This window comes from Culex quinquefasciatus, chromosome 1, assembly GCF_015732765.1.
Source record: "Culex quinquefasciatus strain JHB chromosome 1, VPISU_Cqui_1.0_pri_paternal, whole genome shotgun sequence".
NCBI classification, from domain to species: domain Eukaryota; kingdom Metazoa; phylum Arthropoda; class Insecta; order Diptera; family Culicidae; genus Culex; species Culex quinquefasciatus.
In genome coordinates, this window is record NC_051861.1 from 118,296,564 (window position 1) to 118,317,060 (window position 20,497).

Consider the following 20,497-nt stretch of genomic DNA (forward strand, 5'->3'; position numbering starts at 1 on the left):
ATTTTTATAAATTTTCAAAAAATTTAAGATTTAAAAATAGTTTTAATGTTTTTAAAGGATTTCAAAAAGTTTTTAAGATCTTTAAACATCTTGGATTTTTTTTGTTTTTAAATTTCTGAATAATTTTATTTAGTTTTTCCAATCTAAATAAATATATTTTTTAAACTGTTCTTGTTACTATAGTTTTTTTGTTTGTTTTAAACTCAATAAGAGTATTTTTCTTATTTTTAAAAATCAGTTTTATTTAGATTTTAGATTAAAGGATCTTTTAAAATAAGGATTTTTAAGTTTTGTTTACATTTAATTTTATAAAAAAGTGATTTGTTTAAGTTTTAGAGAACAAAATATGAAATAATCTTGAAGCTGTTTTTTTCTATAAATAAAATGAAAACAGTTAATTCCTATAGTCCTCAAGATACAATTTGGATAATTTAAAAGCAACTTGTGTAGACATAACTAAAAATGTTAGCCAAGAAAAAAACTCACAAACTTTCAGTCAATTTTCCACAAAGTTTGCTCACCCTCAGCAGAATTGCTCGTTTTTTTTAAACTAACTTTTTCCAGTAAATATTCCTTCTTTTTTTTGTTTTGTTGTTAAAATCAAGTAGTTCTCCACATTTTTCTAGCAGTGCCCGTAATCTACCTACTTACATCTTATGGCTCTTTCTGTTCTACACTTATTCCTAACCTCGATTAATTTCAGCGGTCGTATTGGTATTGTACATAACAGCAATCCTTGTGTCGGTTGTGTGATTTAGACTTTCTCTCCAAAAAAAAACCCTATCATATCGTGTACTTGATCGCATCGCGCGTGGAAAGTTTTCTCTTTAAAGGTGTAGAAAACTAATACAAATTCGCCTCGAAACTAAATCTTACCCTTTAAAGAACGCTCTTTTGTTTTTGCTTTTAAAAAAAATCAGTCACATTTTGTTTGATTATGCATTATTCGAAAACGCGCTCTCACTCTCTCTCACACACAATTAATTTCTCACTCGCTCTTCCTCGAAAAAAAATTCGCGTCTTCTCGTCTAAATGTTCAGTTGTAAAACGTTTGTATCACAAGCAAGTTTCCCTCCGTCACCAACTCCTAGCTATCAGGACGCGAGCTGGTTCTCGCTGCGACTGCCCACGATAATCGCGGCATGGTGCGGACAGTGGTGAACCTTCCCGCCGCCGCCATTCGCCACCATCGTCGTCGTCCTGGTCTTCAACCGCGCGTCCAGCTCGTCCATCAGGATGCCCTCGCAGGACGAGGGTCATACGAAGGAGCTGAAGCCGGGCAGCGGAGCCCGCGACCGGGCCATATTGTTCATGATGATCTGGCCCCCGTTCAGGGACATGACGGCACTTCCCTCGGGCTCCGAGTCCGTGTAGCTCGAGTAGTTGCGGACGGGCTTCTGGCGCTTCCAGGACTGCCGCAGCGAGTCGTTCACGTTGGCGTAGTGGTTCACGAAGGAATGGGGGTCCGAGCGAACGCTCTCGTTCTCGCTTTCGGAGGCCTGGCGGGGAGGGGAGAGAGAGAGAAAATGGAATTTGGGTTAATTTTTGGGATTACATTTATAGATGAAAATTCATTTATAATATGGCTTCGATAGAAAATGTCCAATAAAAGTGTTTCTGAAATTTAGAAATATGTGTGGCCAAAGACAAACTTATGGGAAATTGAACGAGCTTTCCGATAGAAATATTTTCGAGATTGAAAAATCAAGTATGTCATATAGAAATTGTCAAAATCCATAAAAAAAAAACATTTTTTCCAACATTTTTATTTCTAAAACCGCTGAAACTTCACAACGATTGGACTGAGGACAGTGGTCAATATGGAGACTTTTATGTAAAATTGTCTGGAAAATCGACTCTTATGTTCGGTTTTTGAATATTTTGATATTTAGAGCACTTTTGAAAAAATAAATAAAACAGTTTCAGTAAATATTTATTTTTTTCAGGTGAGTTGCTCCATCCTGCATTTTTTGTGAGTCTTTTTTTGTAACAAGCTATTTTCAAGAAATTTTGAATAAAAAAAATCGTGGGCTCACCTTCAAATTTGACTTTTAAACTTAAAAATAAAAAAATCTCATAAAAGTGGAGTGTTTTTTTCTTTCAGTGTATTTTTTTCGGAAAGCCCGTCAAATTTCCTACAAGTTTGTCTTTGACCACTTTTTGATACGACGCAACGGCTTCGAGATACAGCAATATTTAAATTACGAAATACAATTTATTTAAATAACTTACGCTCTTCTCAAATGTTATTTTCGAGTGTAACTGGCTCCATATACACAAAAATGGCTTACATAAGCGTAGGATAACATGTCTACAAAGTTTCATTGAAATCGGAGAAGGTCGAGGAAAAAGTAAATAAAAAAAATCTATTTTGGGCTGGAATTGCTCTGTAATAATGTTGCAAATGGGTTTTCAACAACTTTTCCTCCAACTTCAATTAAATTTGAATAAATTTTGGTCTTCCAGAATCAGATGCTAGTTACTCAGATAAGTAACCTGAATGTCATGAGTTCGATTCCCGAGGCAGAAGGTTTTTAAGTGCAAAATTAGTTTGAGGCTCAGCCTATAAAACATTTTGACATAATTACTATTTTCAATCACATTTAAACTTTTAATGAAATAGTTTTTTATAAACAAAATGTTTGTTTCGAATAATCGTATAATCGGGATCAAAGTACTAAACAAAGTAACAAAAATTAAAAACTAACTTTCAAAATTTTAAAATCATGACTAACATTTCAAAAGGACGTAATATTGAATGTTTGGCACTTTTGAAATGTTAGTCTCCATAAAAAAAATATATATTTTTTTTGAAAAGATTGGAAAATTTCACGAATGTTTCATATTTTAACATTGTAAATCGGACCATTAGTTGCTGAGATATCGACATTAGAAAATGGTGGGTTGTTCCTGTTTTTAAGCCTTTGCATGGCAATATCTCATCAACTAAGGGTCGTATCAACAAAGTTCAAAAAAGCAAAATATAGAGAATTTTCTCAGCTTTTCAAAAATATTTTTTTTCAGAACTGGGCAAACATGTGAACTAATTTAAAAAATGAAAAACTTTGACTATTTTTAAAAAAGTTACATAAAAATGGCATTGACTTGAAAACAGTGCACTTCATCAAAATTTTACTAAAGTACTTTTTATTGCAAACTTGATTTTACATCGAAAAATGAAGTTGAAAAATTTTTGCGACCAATATTTCGATTTAAAAAAAAAATCAGTATTGATTAAAAAATTCATAACTCGGTCAAAGATTTTTTGCACAACCTGGCAATTTCTGAAAAGTTGGCATTTGATGTCCTCTAAAACATCTAATCTAATCTAATCTAATCTAATCTAATCTAACCCTAGCGCAGCCAGTCTTTCGAGGGCATCCTGGAGAATGCCTTAGGTTGATTGACGCCTAGCATCTTCTTGTCAGTATCAATATTTGCAGTGCGCCATTGCATTAACATGCATTGAAACATCACAAACGTCAAAGCGGCCAGGCCAACTGCGTAAAGTTTACCGCAAAGATGATTCGTTGAATTGGATTGATTTAGAGCACGAGTGTTCAAACAGCAATACATTTCTGAATCTACAGGGGAGGAAGAAACGTGGGGATCCCCCGCTCACGTTCCTGTTTGTTTGGGCAATTAATCGTTGGGAGCACCATGCTAAGAAGTTTTGGTGCTCCGGGACCCTCGAGGATGGGACATCGAATTTCCGCGAATGCCCTGGACACTATTTGCCGTGGTTATAGCGCCACAACTCGCTCTTTTGATGTCCTCTAAAACATATCAAAAAATGAAAAAAAAATAAAAATAGTGTTTTTTTGCAAATCAAGTTTTAGTGAGAAAAAGTTAAATTAAAAATCACTTAATTTTTATTTATCGTGTATCATTTTTTTTTCAGTGTAATCCATATCCATACCTACAACTTTGCCGAAGACACCAAATCGATCAAAAAATTCCTTCAAAAGATACAGATTTTTGAATTTTCATACATCGTTTTTGTATGGACAGCTGTCAAATTTGTATGGAAAATTATATGGACAAACTACTGATGCAAAATGGCTTCTTTGGGCATACCGAAGGCACCCAAAAAGTTTCAGCCGGATAAAAAAATACAAAAAAAAAAATCGAATGACCGAAATCTGAGAGAACTGGTCTATTGCAGATTCAAAAACCACATCAAATTTCCATTAAAATTACATGCCCAATTTTTTTAACAATGGAGTAACGAAAAAAGCGGATATGTGTACTTCGAAAAATATTTGCAGCGAAAATATTCAAATATTAAAGTTATATCAATTAAATCAAACGAAGCTAAATTTAGCATGCTTCTGCTTCATACATGTATTCAAAATAAGTATGCTTCATTTAATATTTTGCGTCATTTCTACCCATATTGCAAATTTAAAAAAATCTGTATTTAAAAAAAAAAACATTATTTTGTCAAAGTTTTAGTATTTTACAAAAAAATTCCAATAAATACAATAAAAAAAATTACGGTATTTTATGAAAATTTTAATATTTTACAAAAAAAAAACTTAAATAAAGTAAAAAAGCAAACAAAATTTCGCTTCGTTTGACACCCATATTGCATATTTAGTTTTTATTTATATTTTCGAAAAAATACGGTATTTTGTATTTTTTTATATTTTACAAGAAATGCGTAAATAAAGTGAAAAAGCAAACAAAGTTACGCCAAGTTACGCTTCGTTTGATACCTATTTTGCATATTTTGAAAATATTATTTTTTTTGGAAAAAAAGATACAATAACTTGTGAAAATTCTAGCATTTTTCAAACAAATAACAAATATAGTGAAAAGCATACAACATTTTGCTTCGTTTGATACCCATATTGCAAATTCAAAAAATTGGAGTACTTTCGAAAAAATACGGTATTTTGTGAACAATTTTAAGTACATATTGTATTTTGAAACTTACTAGATTTTCAAAAAATATATTTTTTATGAAAGTATTAAAAATTTAACATGATATGGTTGAATTATGTCCATTCTAGATAAATTTAAGAAATGCGTTTTCGTCTATTATCGGCGATAAAAACCTATAGAAACAACTTAAAAAAATAAATCTCAATTAGTTTTGAATTAAGAATTTTTAAATAATTGGAATTTTTAAACTTTTTTTAATTAATGGTTATTAAGAGATTAGTTGTTAATTTTTTTTATTCCAAAGTTTAAGTTTTTAATTTTTTTTAAAAATAATTTAAATTTAAAAAAAATTAAAAAAAATAAGGCCGTTGCAAATATTTTTCAACGTTTATGTCGCCCCCACCCCTTCAAAGTTGGCCTGAATAATCAGGGGACTAAGAAAATAATTTTGCGAAAAACTTCAAAATTTTAATGAAAATTAAAGTTTAATCATCTGAAAACCAGTTAAAATGCATTTTCCCGCGTTTATAATCATTTTTAGCATGTTTGAACTCCTTTGAAAACATTTTAAATTTTCATGAAATACCAAGTCCCACAAAAAGTTTTTTTTTTGCGGGAAAAAAATTCCGTCAATACCTCGATATTTTCAAAACTAATGATTGGAAAGCAACTGTACGCCTGTAAAATGCATTTTAAAACACTTTTTTCATCCAAATGGTGAAGCCTAGGGTTGTACTTTCAATTTTTTTATTTTTTGCCCCCTTCGGTTTTGATCTGAGCCGAGGGACATAAACTTCAAAAAATATTTGCAACGCCCTAATTAAAAAACAAAAAAAAATTAAATAAATTTTTTTTTTTTATTTTTAAAATTTTTTAAATTTATTTTTTTTTAATTTAAAAAAAATTACTATCCCCATCTATTACCAACTTCGAAGGTTATTTTGTATTTGCTTCGATGTTTGCTACCCGCGCTGGAGATGCACTTAAGATCACTATCGTGCCCAGATCCTCAAGGAAGGTGGGGCAACAATATGAGCGTTTTGAAAATTTCGTCGTTCATGGACACCCCCTTGGCAATTTTAGAACAAATTTCTGAGGATGGTGGGGCAACTGCCCCATGTTGCCCTACACTATGCACGCTAGTGCTTAAGATGACAAAAAACGCCATATTTTTCGGTCAAATTTCATTTAGCAGAGTTGCCCATTTTCCGAAAAAGCAATGATTTTATTTAAAACGATGAAAAAAGTTTGCTTTACTTAATTTGTGGATGTTAAATCAACTTTGTAATTTTTGCTGGAAATTTCAAAATTGGGCATCGTTTTATAGTTATACCAACACAATTTTATTGCTTTTTTGTTGTTGTAAAGAAGATCAAAAAGATCAGAAAATGTCCTGCAAATATGCCTTGAAGGCAAAGCGAAAATTCCGAAATTTCCAAATGAAGCGAAATTTGGTATGCTTTTTCACATTTATTAGAGTTAGTTTTTATTTGATTTTTTTTTTTGTAAAATACTAAAATTTATCGGTATTATTTTTTTGCTGCGAAAGTACTCTAATTTTCATAATTTCCAATATTGGGTATCTAAGGAAGCGGAATGTTGTTAATTTTTCGGTGGTTTTTGGCCATTTCTATAAGACAGAATCGATCATCTTAAATATTTTTACTGGAGTGCTCGTTCAATGTCCCATGAGTTTGCACTTGACAGCATTTCAATTTAACTCGTTGTAAGCTAATTTACTATCCAGGGTACGACCATCCACTGAACTACACTGAAAAAATATCCTGTTTGCAGTTATGAGCAATGTGATCTGTTATCCCAAACTACCAATTGAAATGCTGTCAAAGACAAACATATAGGAAATTGGACGAGCTTTCCAAAATTAAAAAAATACCGAAATACCAATTTTTTCAACAGTTTTATTTTTAAAACCACTGCATCTTCACAGAGGTTGAACTTATGATAATAGCCAATATTGAAACTTTTTATAAAAATGGTCTGAAGAACCAATTCCCGAAACCGGTTTTTGAAATTTTATATCACTTGAAAAAACAGTTTTTATAAATGATTTTTTTTATTATTTAAGGAATGTTGCTCCATCGTGCATTTTTCCTGAGGCTTTTTGCAACATCTTAGGATATTTTTACAACCAAATTTGAACAACAAAATTTTACATTTAAACATAAAAATCCAAAAATCTCATACAATTGGCGTGTTTTTTTTATTTCAGTGTATTTTTTTCAGAAAGCCCGTCCAATTTCTTACGAGTTTGTCTTTGACTCTAGCAGGATTCTAACAGAGTTCTCACAGAGCTGGGGGGTCGGGTACAACCGACCTTCTCTATTCGGCATGGAATTGCTATTTATTAATTGGGAAAGACCAAAAAATTAAAATAAACAAGAGAACAAATGTGAATTTTAGAAAGATTATTTGTGATGGCAAATAACAACAAATTTCAGAACACTTAATTTCTTAAAATATAAAAAAGGTACTCAAATCCCAATCTTCAATCCTCAAAACTCACCTGCGAATCACTCGAGCTCACTTCCGACGGCTTCTCCGTCACGCTGCTGTCGTCCGGATTCTCGTCGTAGCACTTCAGGCTCTCCTCGTCGCTGTGGTACGCCACCGACGCCGGCGATGGCCGCGGCGGACTCTTCCCCAGCGAAGCGGCCGCCGCCGCCGACGTCTGCGGCTTTCTGCTTCCCCCCAGAATCGTTCCCGTCCTCCTGCCCAGCGTGCTCGTCCCATTCAACGTTCCGTTCTGGCTCGTTACGCCGTGCCGCGATCGGTACAGTTCCAGCGCCAGCTCTTGCCGCTCGTCGATCGACATCGCCATCGATTCCTCCAGGGTCTTTTGAGCTTCCTCTGTGAAAACGTTGGGAAATCTTGTTAGTTTAGACGATTTTTTGGCTATTTTAGCTAAATACTCACGCTTATACTTGTAACTCTTGCTCTTGACGCACAGCACCGCAATGACCATGATGATGATGATGATCGAAGTGGCGGCCAGCGCCACCATGAACCAGGTCTGCCGGTAGAACGGCTTCTGCTGCAGGTATCCGTACTCGAGGTACAGCTTCGACGGCGTCAGGATCGCGTCGTCCGAGTACACCGGACAGCTGATGCCGTACCGGTTGTACGCGATCACGCGGAATTTGTACGCCGTCGAGGGCAGCAAGCTCTGGAAGCTGACGGTGAACTCCTGGATGGGACCGTTGGTGGTTCGGGCGACCGTCTCCCACCGGGAATCGTCTGTTGTTTTTTTTTGTGGGTGGAGGAAATGAGGTTAGATATTTCGATGGGATTGAAACGGGGATTTATTTCAGTGTACACGGAACAAAAGGTTATGCGTTATCAGAATTAGACAAACAACACAAATAGCAATTAAGGAGCTATTAGACTGTGGCAAACAAAGTCGCACTTTTTTGTGTTTGACAGTTTGCCAAACTCGCAAACAAATGCAGGGAAACAAACAAAGCAGGCAAACTACCAAACTGTCAAAATGTATGTTTGTTTGTTTGTTTGTCGTAGTCTAATAACTCCTTAGGTATGGCAAGCATATGATAAAAACAGCATAAAAGAAATAAGGAATTACTAATTAAATGTACCAGTACCAAACAAAAATAGACAACAAACTTTTCGAAAACACACAAGCAAAAATTATCGATTGAAAAAAAACATGCAATAAAAATGTAATAAAGGAATATCAAAAAGTATCTACACAAATCTCAAGAGGAAGGTGAGAGTGGTTATGTTATAGGCAAGACCAATATGACAAATAACTAAAAAGTGCTTGAAAATATGGCAGCGTTGACAATTTTAAATATCAGCGATTCCACGTCAAACCAGCAGGATTCAGAACAAAAGTACTTCGATTTGGCTAGAATTTGGAATGGAAGTTCCATAGCCAAAATTATTAATAATTAGACCCCGATTAGTGTCGTCCTGATTGAAATAAGGTGGTCCAAATATTGCCGTTATGTTTAATATGTTTTCGTTGATTTTTTTGAAATTACAAAAATAAAAATAATCCAGGCAAGTATAAAATTAACCCAAATTTTTTTCTCGGAGATTGTTATTTTTCCCGTGTTCAGGAGGTCATTTTGAGTAACTTTTGTTCTACTTCTCTTCTTTTTTTCTTGTTTCATTTGTAGTATTTTAATTTTAATCTCGTTTATTTATTTTTTTCAGTATTTGTCCAATTTAACCACCTCCTATGAAAAGCTTTTGCCTATCTAGTTTTATCATATTCTTAATGTAAGTTTTTACTATAGAACATACTAACAACATTTAAATTGTAAAAAAAATAAAAAAAAAACTTTAAAGTTTAAATGGAAATTTAAGTGCAATTTGCATTTATCTTGTTTAGTTTATGTTTGTTTTCAGTAGTATTTGGCCTATTCTACCACCTAATATAATTACATTTTTCCTATTTAATTTTTTCACGTTTTGACAGTCACTTTTTCAATTTTTTGCATGTTTTTCACATTTTCTGCTATAGAATGGCACCATCATCATTTTAATTGCAAAAAAAAAATGCGTTAACGGTGCACATCATCCAAAGCTTTTGCACCCAGATTTTTGTTACAGACATTTTAGTATCTTCAAAACTTTGGAAACTATCGATATATTTTTTTATTCATCCCCTTAGCTACTATTTCCATAAAGATTTACAACAAAATTTGTAATTTTTTATAATCAAATTATTTCAGGATTGGGTCCGTAAGTTCAACAATTTTAGGATAAGAAGACAACAACTTCCACTACAAAAATTACTGCATACTTCTTTTTACTGAAAATATAGGAAATGTTAGTAAAAAACATAGCCAAAGTTGACACCTAAAAAAAATATATTTTTTAAAACATTGGCAAAGTTACATAAAACAAGTTAAACTTCCAACACTGAAATTTTCTAAAATTTTAAAAGTTCTTCTTTCCAATGCTTTTTAAAGATCAAAAATCGGTTGGAAAATTGATTTTTGGTGATTTTTTAGATCGAAGCCCGTCTAAAAGCGGGGTTAGGTTGTAGAGGGTTAAAAGAACTAGTTAATCCAAAATGAAAAAAATATTAAATATTTAAATTTAAATAAATTGAAATGAATATATTTAAAATATTTCATTTTCAATTAATAAAAAAAACTATTCAAATATTTTTTACTATAAAACAATTGATAATTCAAAATATTAATATAGATATAATAAATTACTCATGAAAAAAAAAATCTGGAAATTTTGAACCTTGAAAGTTATTCAAAAAGATTTGAATTTGGCAAATAAAAAAAGCTTTGATTTTTTTTTCATTAAAAATTTAATACAAATTAGGAAAATAGATTTTTATTTTAAGCAATTCAAAATTCAATCAAAAAATAATGCTTTTAAAATTCTAATGTTATTAGCTCTTTTTTTTTATTTCAGTTTTTTTACACTTCAAATTTTTTAAAAAGGTCAAGATATTTTTTTTTTGATTACTGAAATTAGAAAAAAAAGTTTTATTCTTGCTTGAGATAAAAGGTTTTAAAAAAAAATTATTTAAAATATGAAAATACTCGTAAAAACAAAATAGTTTAGAGACTCAAAAGGTAATTAAGGCTTTTTAATGGAAAGTAAACAAATCAATTTAAAAATATTTAAAAAAAAATTAATACTATTCTTTTTAAGTTAAAAAAGCAAAAAAAAAAATTCTTGAATGAGAGAATTTCGAACAAAATTTAAGGAATTCATGAATAGATATTCTTTGTATGTTTAATGTTAAATGTTTTATTTCTATTACCTAAAATAACAGTGAGCAATTTAACCAGAATTCAAGGAAGGGATTTTTTTTGTATTTTTTTTGAGGGGCAAAACCACACTACTTTTGACAAGTTTCTTGGAAAAATAAAAATCATCCACACATTTTATTGCTTCAGTTTTTTAAATCAAATAGTACTTAGGATAAATTTTGATAAATTGCACCGTTTTAGAGTTATGGCAACTTTAAGTTTGATTACAACTAACAAATCGAGTTTTTAGATTTTTTTTAGAAAAATTAAAAAATTCCAAAAACTTCAACTAAGAAATATTAAAAATTGAACCTCTTGTTGCTGAGATACAGCGTACAAAAAAAAAAAAACAGGAAAATTTATGTTTTCAAAGTCTCACCCAAATTGCCCCCCATTTTCTAACGCCAATGTCTCAGCAGCTAATGGTCTAATTTTCGATGTAAAATTTTCTGATCTCTTAGAAAAAATATGTACGTTTCAAAAGGGCCATATATTCAATATTAAGCCATTTTAAAATGTTATTTTCGATTCCAAAACTTTCAAAATGTATTTTTCGTAAAGATCAAAAAAATTCTCAAATGTTCTATTTTTCATTTTTGCTGAGACATTGGCGTTAGAAAATGGGGGGATGCAGAAATGTGAGTCAAAAGAACAAATAAAAAATAAGAATGCACAAAATCGGTCGATTTTGTAGAAAAAATATGGAGCAAGGGCGTATCACCATTTTGACAGCTCGAACTATTTTGCAAATAGAGTCCTAAAGCCCTATGTAAATTTTCTATGTACAACGGTTAAAAATACGACTAAAAATCATTTCGTATCACTTTTTTTAAAATTTTAATGCAAAAAATAAATAAATTTACAAGACTACATTTTTTCGATGGATCAACTATGGTCCCCTTGGAACGAGCTGTCAAGTTGGACTTTTTCTGTCAAAAAGGGCCGTGAAGTTAATTTTTAAAAATTGATTTAAAAATCCATTTTAAATCCTTTGAGGTCGTACAAAGAGTCATGGTTCTCAGAAAAAATAAGCTTTATCGTTGTGAACAATACTATCACAAATTTAAGCTTAATTTTAGGACTCAATTCCGAGAAAATCGGTAAATATTTTGAAAAAATAAAAAAAATAAATCTGTCCAGAAATTTGTAAAATAGTTGCACAAATTTTAAAAATTGTGTATTTTTTATCATTTTTTGAACTGGAAATATGAGAAATAAAAATAGATAAAACCAGAAAAAAAGTTTTTTCAATCGTAAAAAATTATCCACGTGATTTGTGAATGGCCCCACAAAACAAACCAAATTTTCAATCAAAACTAACCCCAAAACCCTCCGAGCTGTCAAAAAGCAAAAACCCCTCTCACATGCACTCGGCAAAAACAAAAGGAAGTTCTAGATTAATGAAATCACAACATGCAAAACGACACGAGCACAACCACAAATGTGAGGGAAGCCCCCTAATCGGAAACAGCGCCAACTTCCGATAATGACACGTGGTGGCGCGCGGCTGCAATCCATTATACTTCGCCGTGGGAGGTGTTTTGGTCGGACGGAAACAACAGGTTGAAAGCCCACGCCCCCACACACACTGAACTAAATTAGCACGTGCAACTTAAAGCAAAAAGCGAACAACCGGGTTTAATGAGACAGGCGGAAATTTATTGCAGGTTAGGTTAGGGTTTTTTTTGTGAGGATGTTTCTCTAGCATGCTCATTTTTCTACGGTCCCCGCGAGGGAGTACTTACAATTATAGTAGTGTTCCATATCTACGCTCGATTTAGTGGGTTTTTTTTTGTTCCAGTGTGGGAGCAACAAAATAAACAAACCGCCCGCACCGGAGAAAGAGTCGCGGGAGGTTCGCGTTTTCAAGTGCGATTTATAAATAGAGAAGGGAAGAGGTGGGGATGGAAAAGAAGAAAGAATTTTATGTAGCAAAACTATTGTCTACGCCGTTACCTGCTAGCCCTGAGCTCGCTCTCTCCCTCTAAATAAACCGGCACCTTTTTACTTGTGACTAAATAAATGTCATTACAACATGCAATCGTTTTTTGTTTACCCTAACACCTGAACTACCAAAAAAAGAAAAGTAACCTCACTCTTAATCACTTCAACTAAAGTCAAACATAACCTCAAAAAAACAAAACAAACAAACAATAACTCACCGCGCTTCTTGGTTTCGATGTAGTAGCCCAGGATCGGTCCCTTGCCGGAGGGTCCGTTCAGCCAGGACATGTCGACGGCGGCCTGCGACTTGGAGAGGAGCAGATCCCGCGGCGACACCGGAGAACCCTCCTGCGGTCCGGTGGTCACGTTCCCGCTTAGGGCCGGCCCATAGTCGATGGTTTGGGCGCGCACCGTGAAGGTGTAGGTGACCTCCTCTTCGAGGTTCTGGATGATGAGGGACGTTCCGGAGACCTTTTGTTTGACCTGTTTGCTGAATTCTGCGAAAAAAAGGTGAAAAGGGGTGTTAATGATGACCCTTAAAATTTATGACTTTGATGAAGTCACGCAGCGGCGCTGCGATCGCCTAGGAGAATTCTTCTCAGACTGACATTTACTTTGATTATTTCAAGCGATCGTTAGATCTAAATGTTTAGATCGGTTATCGGAAAATTACAATCGATCTTGTGATGCTGTTTTTCAACATAGTTATTCTATAATTAAAAAAAAACAAAGATAAAAATTTTTAAAATTCTGAAAAAATGTTTACACTCCAAATTTTTTATAAATTAAAAAACATAAAAATCTTGAAAATTCTAAAAAGAAATCTAATTTGAAAAAAATCTAAACATGTAAAAAATTAGAATTTTTAAAAATAGCTCTGAAAATTTTAAATTCTTATAAAACATATATTTTTTTAAATTCAAAATATAAAAAAAATCGGAGCATCAAAAAGATACAATATAAACTATTTTTTTACGCTGCAAAAATTTGACTTTGAACATTATTTCGGAAATTATAAAAATAATAAAATCCAAGCAAGTATCAAATTTATAAAAATTGCCATAAAATTTTTTTTAACATATTTTTTGAAATTCAAGATTTTCAACAAATTTCGTAAAATTTTAAATTTAGAAAACATTAAAACTGAATTCTGATAAATTTAATGTATCATAACGATAAAATATTTAGTAAATTATAAAAAAAAAGAAAGCGTCCAATGATCTAAATATTTAGCTTTGTAATCTAAATATTACGATCGTTCTTTTGATGCGGTTTTTCAACATTGTTATTTTATAATTTAAAAAAATTACAATGGTAAAAAATTCAAAATAAAAAAAATTACACTTTAAAATTTTTAAACATTGGAAAACTTGAAAATCTTTAAAATTTAAAAAAATAAGAAAAAATCTGGTGTAAAAAATCATCTAAACATGAAAAAGTTTGGAAATTAAAAAAATAGATCCGAAAATTTTAAATTCTTATAAAACATAATTTTTGAAATTCAAAATTTGAATATAACGGAACATAAAAAAAACAATATAAACCTATTTTTATTATTTTTTCCGGCTAATTTTTTTTACTTTTTTATGATTTCGCAAATTATAAAAATAATAAAATCTAAGTGGTTTTAGATTCATAAAAATTGCAGTGCAAAAAATATATAAAAAATGCTGGATCTTTCAAATAATCCAATAAAATAAAAAGATTAAAGTTAGTAAAAATTTTAAGCTTCCATGTTTTTTTAAAATATTTAGAAAACAAAAGTAGATGAAAAATTTAATTCTATATTCTTTAATTTAATATAAAAAAATTTGAGAAAAAACAGTTTTAGTTTTAATACTCAAGCATGATTTGAAAAGAACTTTATTTTAGTAAAATCTCAAATGAAAAATATTGAAAATTATTGAATCGAAATATTCCATAACTTTTAATGATTCCAAATATAAAACAAATAAAAAAACAGTTTTAGGAGTGCTGCAATCAAGCATGATTTGAAATGAACTTTACATAAGTAAAATCTAAAATGAAAAAAAAAATATTGAAAATTATAGAATCTAAATATTGAATAGCTTTTAATGTTTTCAAAATAAATAAAAAACAAAACCCAAAAAAAATTACAATAAAACAATTGAGATAATCCCAAATATTATAAAATTAACAAATTTCATCATTTACAAAAAAAATATAAACAAAAAACAGGGAATTTTAAATCTATCAAATTTTTAAAATGCTTTGAAATCGCCAAATCAATAAGCTTTGAAATTAAAACAAAAATTAGGAATTGAAATTTTGTAAATAGATTTGTATTTTATAAAAAAATCTAAATTCAATCAAAAATATCTAAAAATATCTTTTGATATTAAAATAATTTTAATGATCACTTCATTTTAAAATAGTTTATGATTTTCTTTGGATTTCCTATATTTTTTTTAATTTTCAAACAAATTACTGAAATAAGAAAAAAAGAGATTGTTCTTCCTTGAGATAAGTAGTTTCAAATCGAAAATAAACAAACTAATTTAAAAATATGAAAAAAATCGAAAAAAATAATTCAAAGATTGAGTCTTTATGTTTGAAGTAAAAAAAGACAAAAAAATCTTCTTGAATGAATAAATTGCTAACAAAATCAGATAATCATTTTTATGGAAAAAAACTAGTTTAAAATTAAAAAATAGAAAAATAATATTTTTTAAGGTTAAAAAAAATCGAAAAAATTAATGAATTTCGAACAAAAATTAAAAGAATTCATAAAAATATGTTTTTTTTGCATTCCTTAAATTTTGTTCAAAATTCCAGGAATACAAAAATCTTTTAATTTTATTTTTATTCTAGATTTTCACTATTTAAATTTATTTGTCGAAACTTTTGAGCGAAACCTATCGGTTTACATCCCATTAAGCATTATTTTACTCGATTTTATATGAAAACGCCTTTTAGATGACATTAGGTGCTAGATGGAATTACATGCTGTTCCCCAGGTTTTTTTTATAATTGATTGATTTTTATTTCAAAACAATTATGAATGTATTTGTCGGATTTTTTTGTTTAAATATGATTATTTTTTAGAGATTCCAACCTTTTTTTAATTTTGGAATATTTAGCTTTTTTATATTTATTTAAAAAAAAGATCAATCAAAAAAATTGACATCACTATTGTAATCAAACAATCGCTTGCAATAATCAGCAAAAAAAATGTTCCGGATCATTTTCCGGTTCCTTCCAGCAAACATCCGGAAATTAATTTCTATTCGTTTGACGCTACCTCTGGAGTGCAGAAAAGTAAAGTTATGCCATAAACGTCAAACAAAACAATGTGAATGAGTGGAAGTTGATTTGTAAACAAACATTTTAAACTGTTTGTTTTTGTTTTTTATTATTTTCAAACAGTTTTGCTTATCTTTTTACTAGCTATTTTGAGATTCTCTTCCGGAAAAGATCACGTAAAATCTTACTGGAAGTTTGACAAAAATGAAGGTGGTATTCGACTGCAGGAAAATGTATAGGCCAACTTAAAGCGAAAAAATGTTAAAGGTCAAAACACAAAGATTGTTTTTAAAAAAATTGCAAACCAATTTTCCTGCAGTAGAATATCACCTTGATGTTGAAACAAAATAAATTAAAAATATTCAAAAACCAAAAAAACTTACTCTCATTATCCTCGGTGGTCTCGTACGTCACGATGTACCCCAGGATCTCCCCGTTCCGCTTCCTCGGCGGATCCCAGCTAACCTTCAGGCTGTTCATTGTGATATCCGAGAAGGACAGGCTGCTCGGCGGTCCCGGCAGCCCCTGCAGCGTCTTGACCGTGATCGGCGCCGACCGGGGTCCATCCCCGGCAGGATTGAACGCCAGGATCTGGATCCGATACTCGGTGTACTTGTCCAGGAAGACGAGACTGTGCGAGGTGTACGAAGCCGGCACGACCTCGATCTCCTCCTCGTGCTTGCGGCCTTCTTCCAGCTCCTGGGGGGAATCGGTGACCAGGTAGAAGATTTTGTACCCGAGCAGCTCGCCGTTCTGCATGCTCTGCTGGGGCGCCTTCCAGCGGAGTCGGACTTCGGTGGAACTCACCGGAGCTCCGTCTATTCCGCGGGGTTCCCCGGTTGGGACGGCTTCCCCGACGTAGACGGCGACTGGCGGTGTCGGCGGTCCGGAACCTTGCGAGTTGAAGGGTTGCACGATGATCTCGTAGTTGCGGTCCTGGGTGAGATCTTTCAGGATCGCCGACTCCTGCTCCACGCCCATCACGTCTTGTTTGGGAGTGCTTTGGAGCGTTGATGGGAAGTCGGATACTGGTTGGTAGAGGATTCGGTAGCCTCCGGTAGCGGCGTCCCCGTTCCACATGTTTTTGGGCAGTGATCGCCACTGAACGCGCACGCTGGTCGTGGTTATCGGGACGACCTTCAACCCGGTGATTCCTTCCGAAGGTGCAGCGGGAAGGGTCCTAACCTCAATGCTTTCCTTGCTGAAGGCGGAAGGTCCGATGTCGTTGGTCGCTTGTATCCGGAACTGGTAGAGCGTGTGCGGCTTTAGTCCTAGCGCCGTGTAGGAAGTAATCGATGGATCCACCCGTTCCGGAATCACTGTCCAGGGGCCTTCATTCTCCCGGAACTGCACCGTGTAGTACCGAAGAGGGGCGAACCCATCCCGACCGGGAGTCCAGCTGAACGTGATCTGCTCGGCTTGTACCTGGGATCTTGATATCTGAGGTGACGAGGGCCCTTGCGGGATCTCCCGGTTGTTTGTCGTGTAGACAAGTACGGCCGCGGTCTTGCCCCAACCTAGTCTCGTCTGCGCCGTAACGCTGAACAGGTAGTACCGTTCCGCAAGAAGTTGCGTCGCCCGGAAGGTCCGATCCGACGGCGGGAACTCCCGGCTAAAGTTCAAACTCATCGATCCGTTGAGCAAATAGGTGACCTTGTACGCCAAGATCTCCCCATTGGGCTCCTCCGGAACGTCCCAAATGATCCTCGCCATACTGAACGAAACGTCCGGGAACGAAACATTGGACGGCGCTCCCGGCGTGTCCTCGAACGTCTGCACCCTCACCGGAGGCGTACTCAGCATTCCATCGCCCAACCTCGTATACGCCAACACCTGAATGTCGTACTGCACAAACTTCTTCAGCTCCGTCAGCGTCGTCGTGTGGGTCGAGTTGTTCGGAATGGTCTTGTGCAGAACCTGCGTCCTCCCCGCCGACCCGTAAAACACCTTGTACCCATCGATCTGCCCGTTCCGGTGTTCCTTCGGCACCTCGTTCCACTTGACCACGATCGTCGTAGACGAGGTCGCGTTCGCTTCCACCCCGAGCGGACCAAACGACGGAACCGCTTCCCGGGTCCGCTCGAACGCGTGCGGACTATCCGCCGACTGGCCGACCTCGTTCACCGATCGCATAAAGATCTCGTACACGGACCACTCCTCCAGGTTGTCCAGCACGTGCGAGTTCGCGGTCGGATCCTCGATCACCACGCTGTACGGCGCGACCTGGGACTTTTCGTTGACGTTGCGGTAGGTTATGTTGTACCCGCGGGGGTTCCCGAACCACTCGGTTTGCTGCAGCGGGATCCAGCGGACGCGCAACTCCGTCGCGCTCATCGCTCGCACGGTAACGTTCAGCGGGGGGTGCATCGGCCGAGCCTGGATCGTCTGGAAGTCTTTGGTGGGTTCGGAGGGTTCCGAAGGACCGACCACGTTCCACGCGATGATCCGGAGGCGGTACGGAGTGAACGGGGTGAGTCCGGTTACGGTTAGGGTGAACGCGTCAGGATCGTGTACTTCGTACACGGTGAACCACGTCAGGTTGCGAGCCGTTTGACCCTCAACGGTCCACTTGGTGATCGAGGAGTTACCGTCGAAGCCTGGGGTGAACTGAATGACCACCGAGAAGGCTTCAATGTTGGACAAAGCGAGCTGGTACGGGGGATTCGGAAGAACTGGCTCCACCCCGGATTGAATGGTAGCCGTCCTCGGCAATCCAGAGCCCATCGAAGTCGACGCCGTCACCTCGAACCAGTAGTGCGTCGTCGCGATCAAGTTAACAACCTTCAAGCTCGTCGTATCCGCACTCAGATTGAAACTCTTCATCGTATCCGTGCGATCCTTGATCATATACCTGACCTGGTACCCAGTAAGGATCCCGTTGATCTGCTTGGGCGGCGTCCACATGACCTTCACCTCACGATCGGACACGTCGTCAAACTGCAGCGATCCCACCTCGTCCGGAACGTCCTCTTTGGTCTTGACCTCGATCGGGTAGCTCCGCTCACCATCTCCAGGATCCGTAAAGCACAGCACCGTAATATTATACGACTCAAACTTGTCCAGCCCGGCCATGACCGTGTCCTGCTCCGCCAGCGGATCCAGCAAGCTCGGCGGAACCGTCACCGTCTTGGCCTCCATCTCGTGCTCCTCCCCATCGTAGATCTCGTACTTCCAAGCCTGAATCTTGTACCCCTGGTTGATCCCGTTGATCTGCTGCGGATTCGGCGGCTTCCACCACACCCGAATCGCCGTCGAGTTCAACGCCTGAACTCGCACGTTCGTCGGCGGCGCTTCCGGCACGCCCTCCTTCGTCTTGATCTTCGCCCCCTCGGTGTAAACCCCGACGCCCATGTTGTTGTACGCGGCGATCTGCACGATGTAATCCTTCCACGTGATCAGCTCCTGGATCAGGTAGTTGCGCTGGGCTTCGTTCGTGATGTTGCGGGCGTTCCACGGGCTGGCGTTGTACCCGAACAGCCGATACCGGATGATATAGCCGAGGATCTGACCGTTGCGGTGTTCCTCCAGCGGCGGTTGCCACTGGGTGATGATCTCCGACGAGGACCGGGCGGACCCGACGAATCCCACCGGGGGACCGGACGGGGCTACGGAACGGGGAGGGGAAGAAGCGGTGGTTAGATTTTTTGGGGTTGGTGGACAGGCGTTGCTTATGGAACTAGGTACTAAATGGTAGACGTCGTGCTCTCTTGAAGGTGCTGTCAAGCTGGGAATGTCGGAGATTGAAGGAGTTATTAGACTATGGCAATCAAATGGTCAATTTGGTCAATTTTGTTAATTTTGACAATTTTGCAATTTTTGACATTATTTTCAATTTTGTAAATTTTGTCAATTTTGTCAATTTTGCCAATTTTGTAAATATTGAAAATTTTGTCAATTTTGACAATTTTGTCAATTTTGTCAATTTTGTCAATTTTGTCAATTTTGCCAATTTTGTCAATTTTGTCAATTTTGTCAATTTTGTCAATTTGGTAATTTTTGTCAATTTTGTCAATTTTGTAAATTTTGCCAATTTTGTAGATATTGAAAAATTTGACAATTTTGTCAATTTTGTCAATTTTGACAATTTTGACAATTTTGTCAATTTTGTCAATTTTGTCGATTTTGTCAATTTTGTCAATTTTTTCAATTTTGTAAATTTTGTAAATTTGTAAATTTTGTCAATTTTGTCAATTTTGTCAATTTTGTCAATTTTGTCAATTTGGTAATTTTTGTCAATTTTGTCAATTTTGTAAATTTTGCCAATTTTGTAGATATTGAAAAATTTGACAATTTTGTCAATTTTGTCAATTTGGTCAATTTTGTCAATTTTGTAAATTTTGTCAATTTTGTCAATTTTGTCAATTTTGTCAATTTTGTCAATTTTGTCAATTTTGTCAATTTTGTCAATTTTGTCAATTCTGTAAATTTTGTCAATTTTGTGAATTTCGTAAATTTTTTCAATTTTGTCAATTTTGTCAAATTTGTCAAATTTGTCAAATTTGTCAATTTTGTCAATTTTGTCAATTTTGTCAATTTTGTCAATTTTGTCAATTCTGTAAATTTTGTCAATTTTGTCAATTCTGTAAATTTTGTCAATTTTGTGAATTTCGTAAATTTTTTCAATTTTGTCAATTTTGTCA

The 20,497-nt window shown here is 35.1% G+C and overlaps 1 protein-coding gene across 4 annotated transcripts in view; it reads right to left on the bottom strand.

Annotated features, from left to right (window-relative positions):
* Positions 1 to 312: 312 nt before the first annotated feature.
* The window catches only part of LOC6038421 (protein sidekick), a 166,243-nt gene continuing 146,058 nt past the window's right edge, over positions 313 to 20,497 (bottom strand). Inside the window, exons 10-15 of one of the 4 annotated variants that reach the window (XM_038248897.1) lie at positions 16,241 to 19,462; positions 12,812 to 13,090; positions 12,395 to 12,415; positions 7,822 to 8,142; positions 7,412 to 7,755; positions 317 to 1,499 (exon numbers count right to left, since the gene is read on the bottom strand). In XM_038248897.1, coding sequence (XP_038104825.1) covers positions 1,257 to 1,499; positions 7,412 to 7,755; positions 7,822 to 8,142; positions 12,395 to 12,415; positions 12,812 to 13,090; positions 16,241 to 19,462 — 4,430 coding nt within the window. In that variant the 3' untranslated portion in view covers positions 317 to 1,256. Of the gene's footprint in view, positions 1,500 to 7,411; positions 7,756 to 7,821; positions 8,143 to 12,394; positions 12,416 to 12,811; positions 13,091 to 16,240; positions 19,463 to 20,497 lie in introns of all 4 variants that reach the window. The other 3 variants (XM_038248884.1, XM_038248889.1, XM_038248904.1) reach the window with 3 other exon arrangements.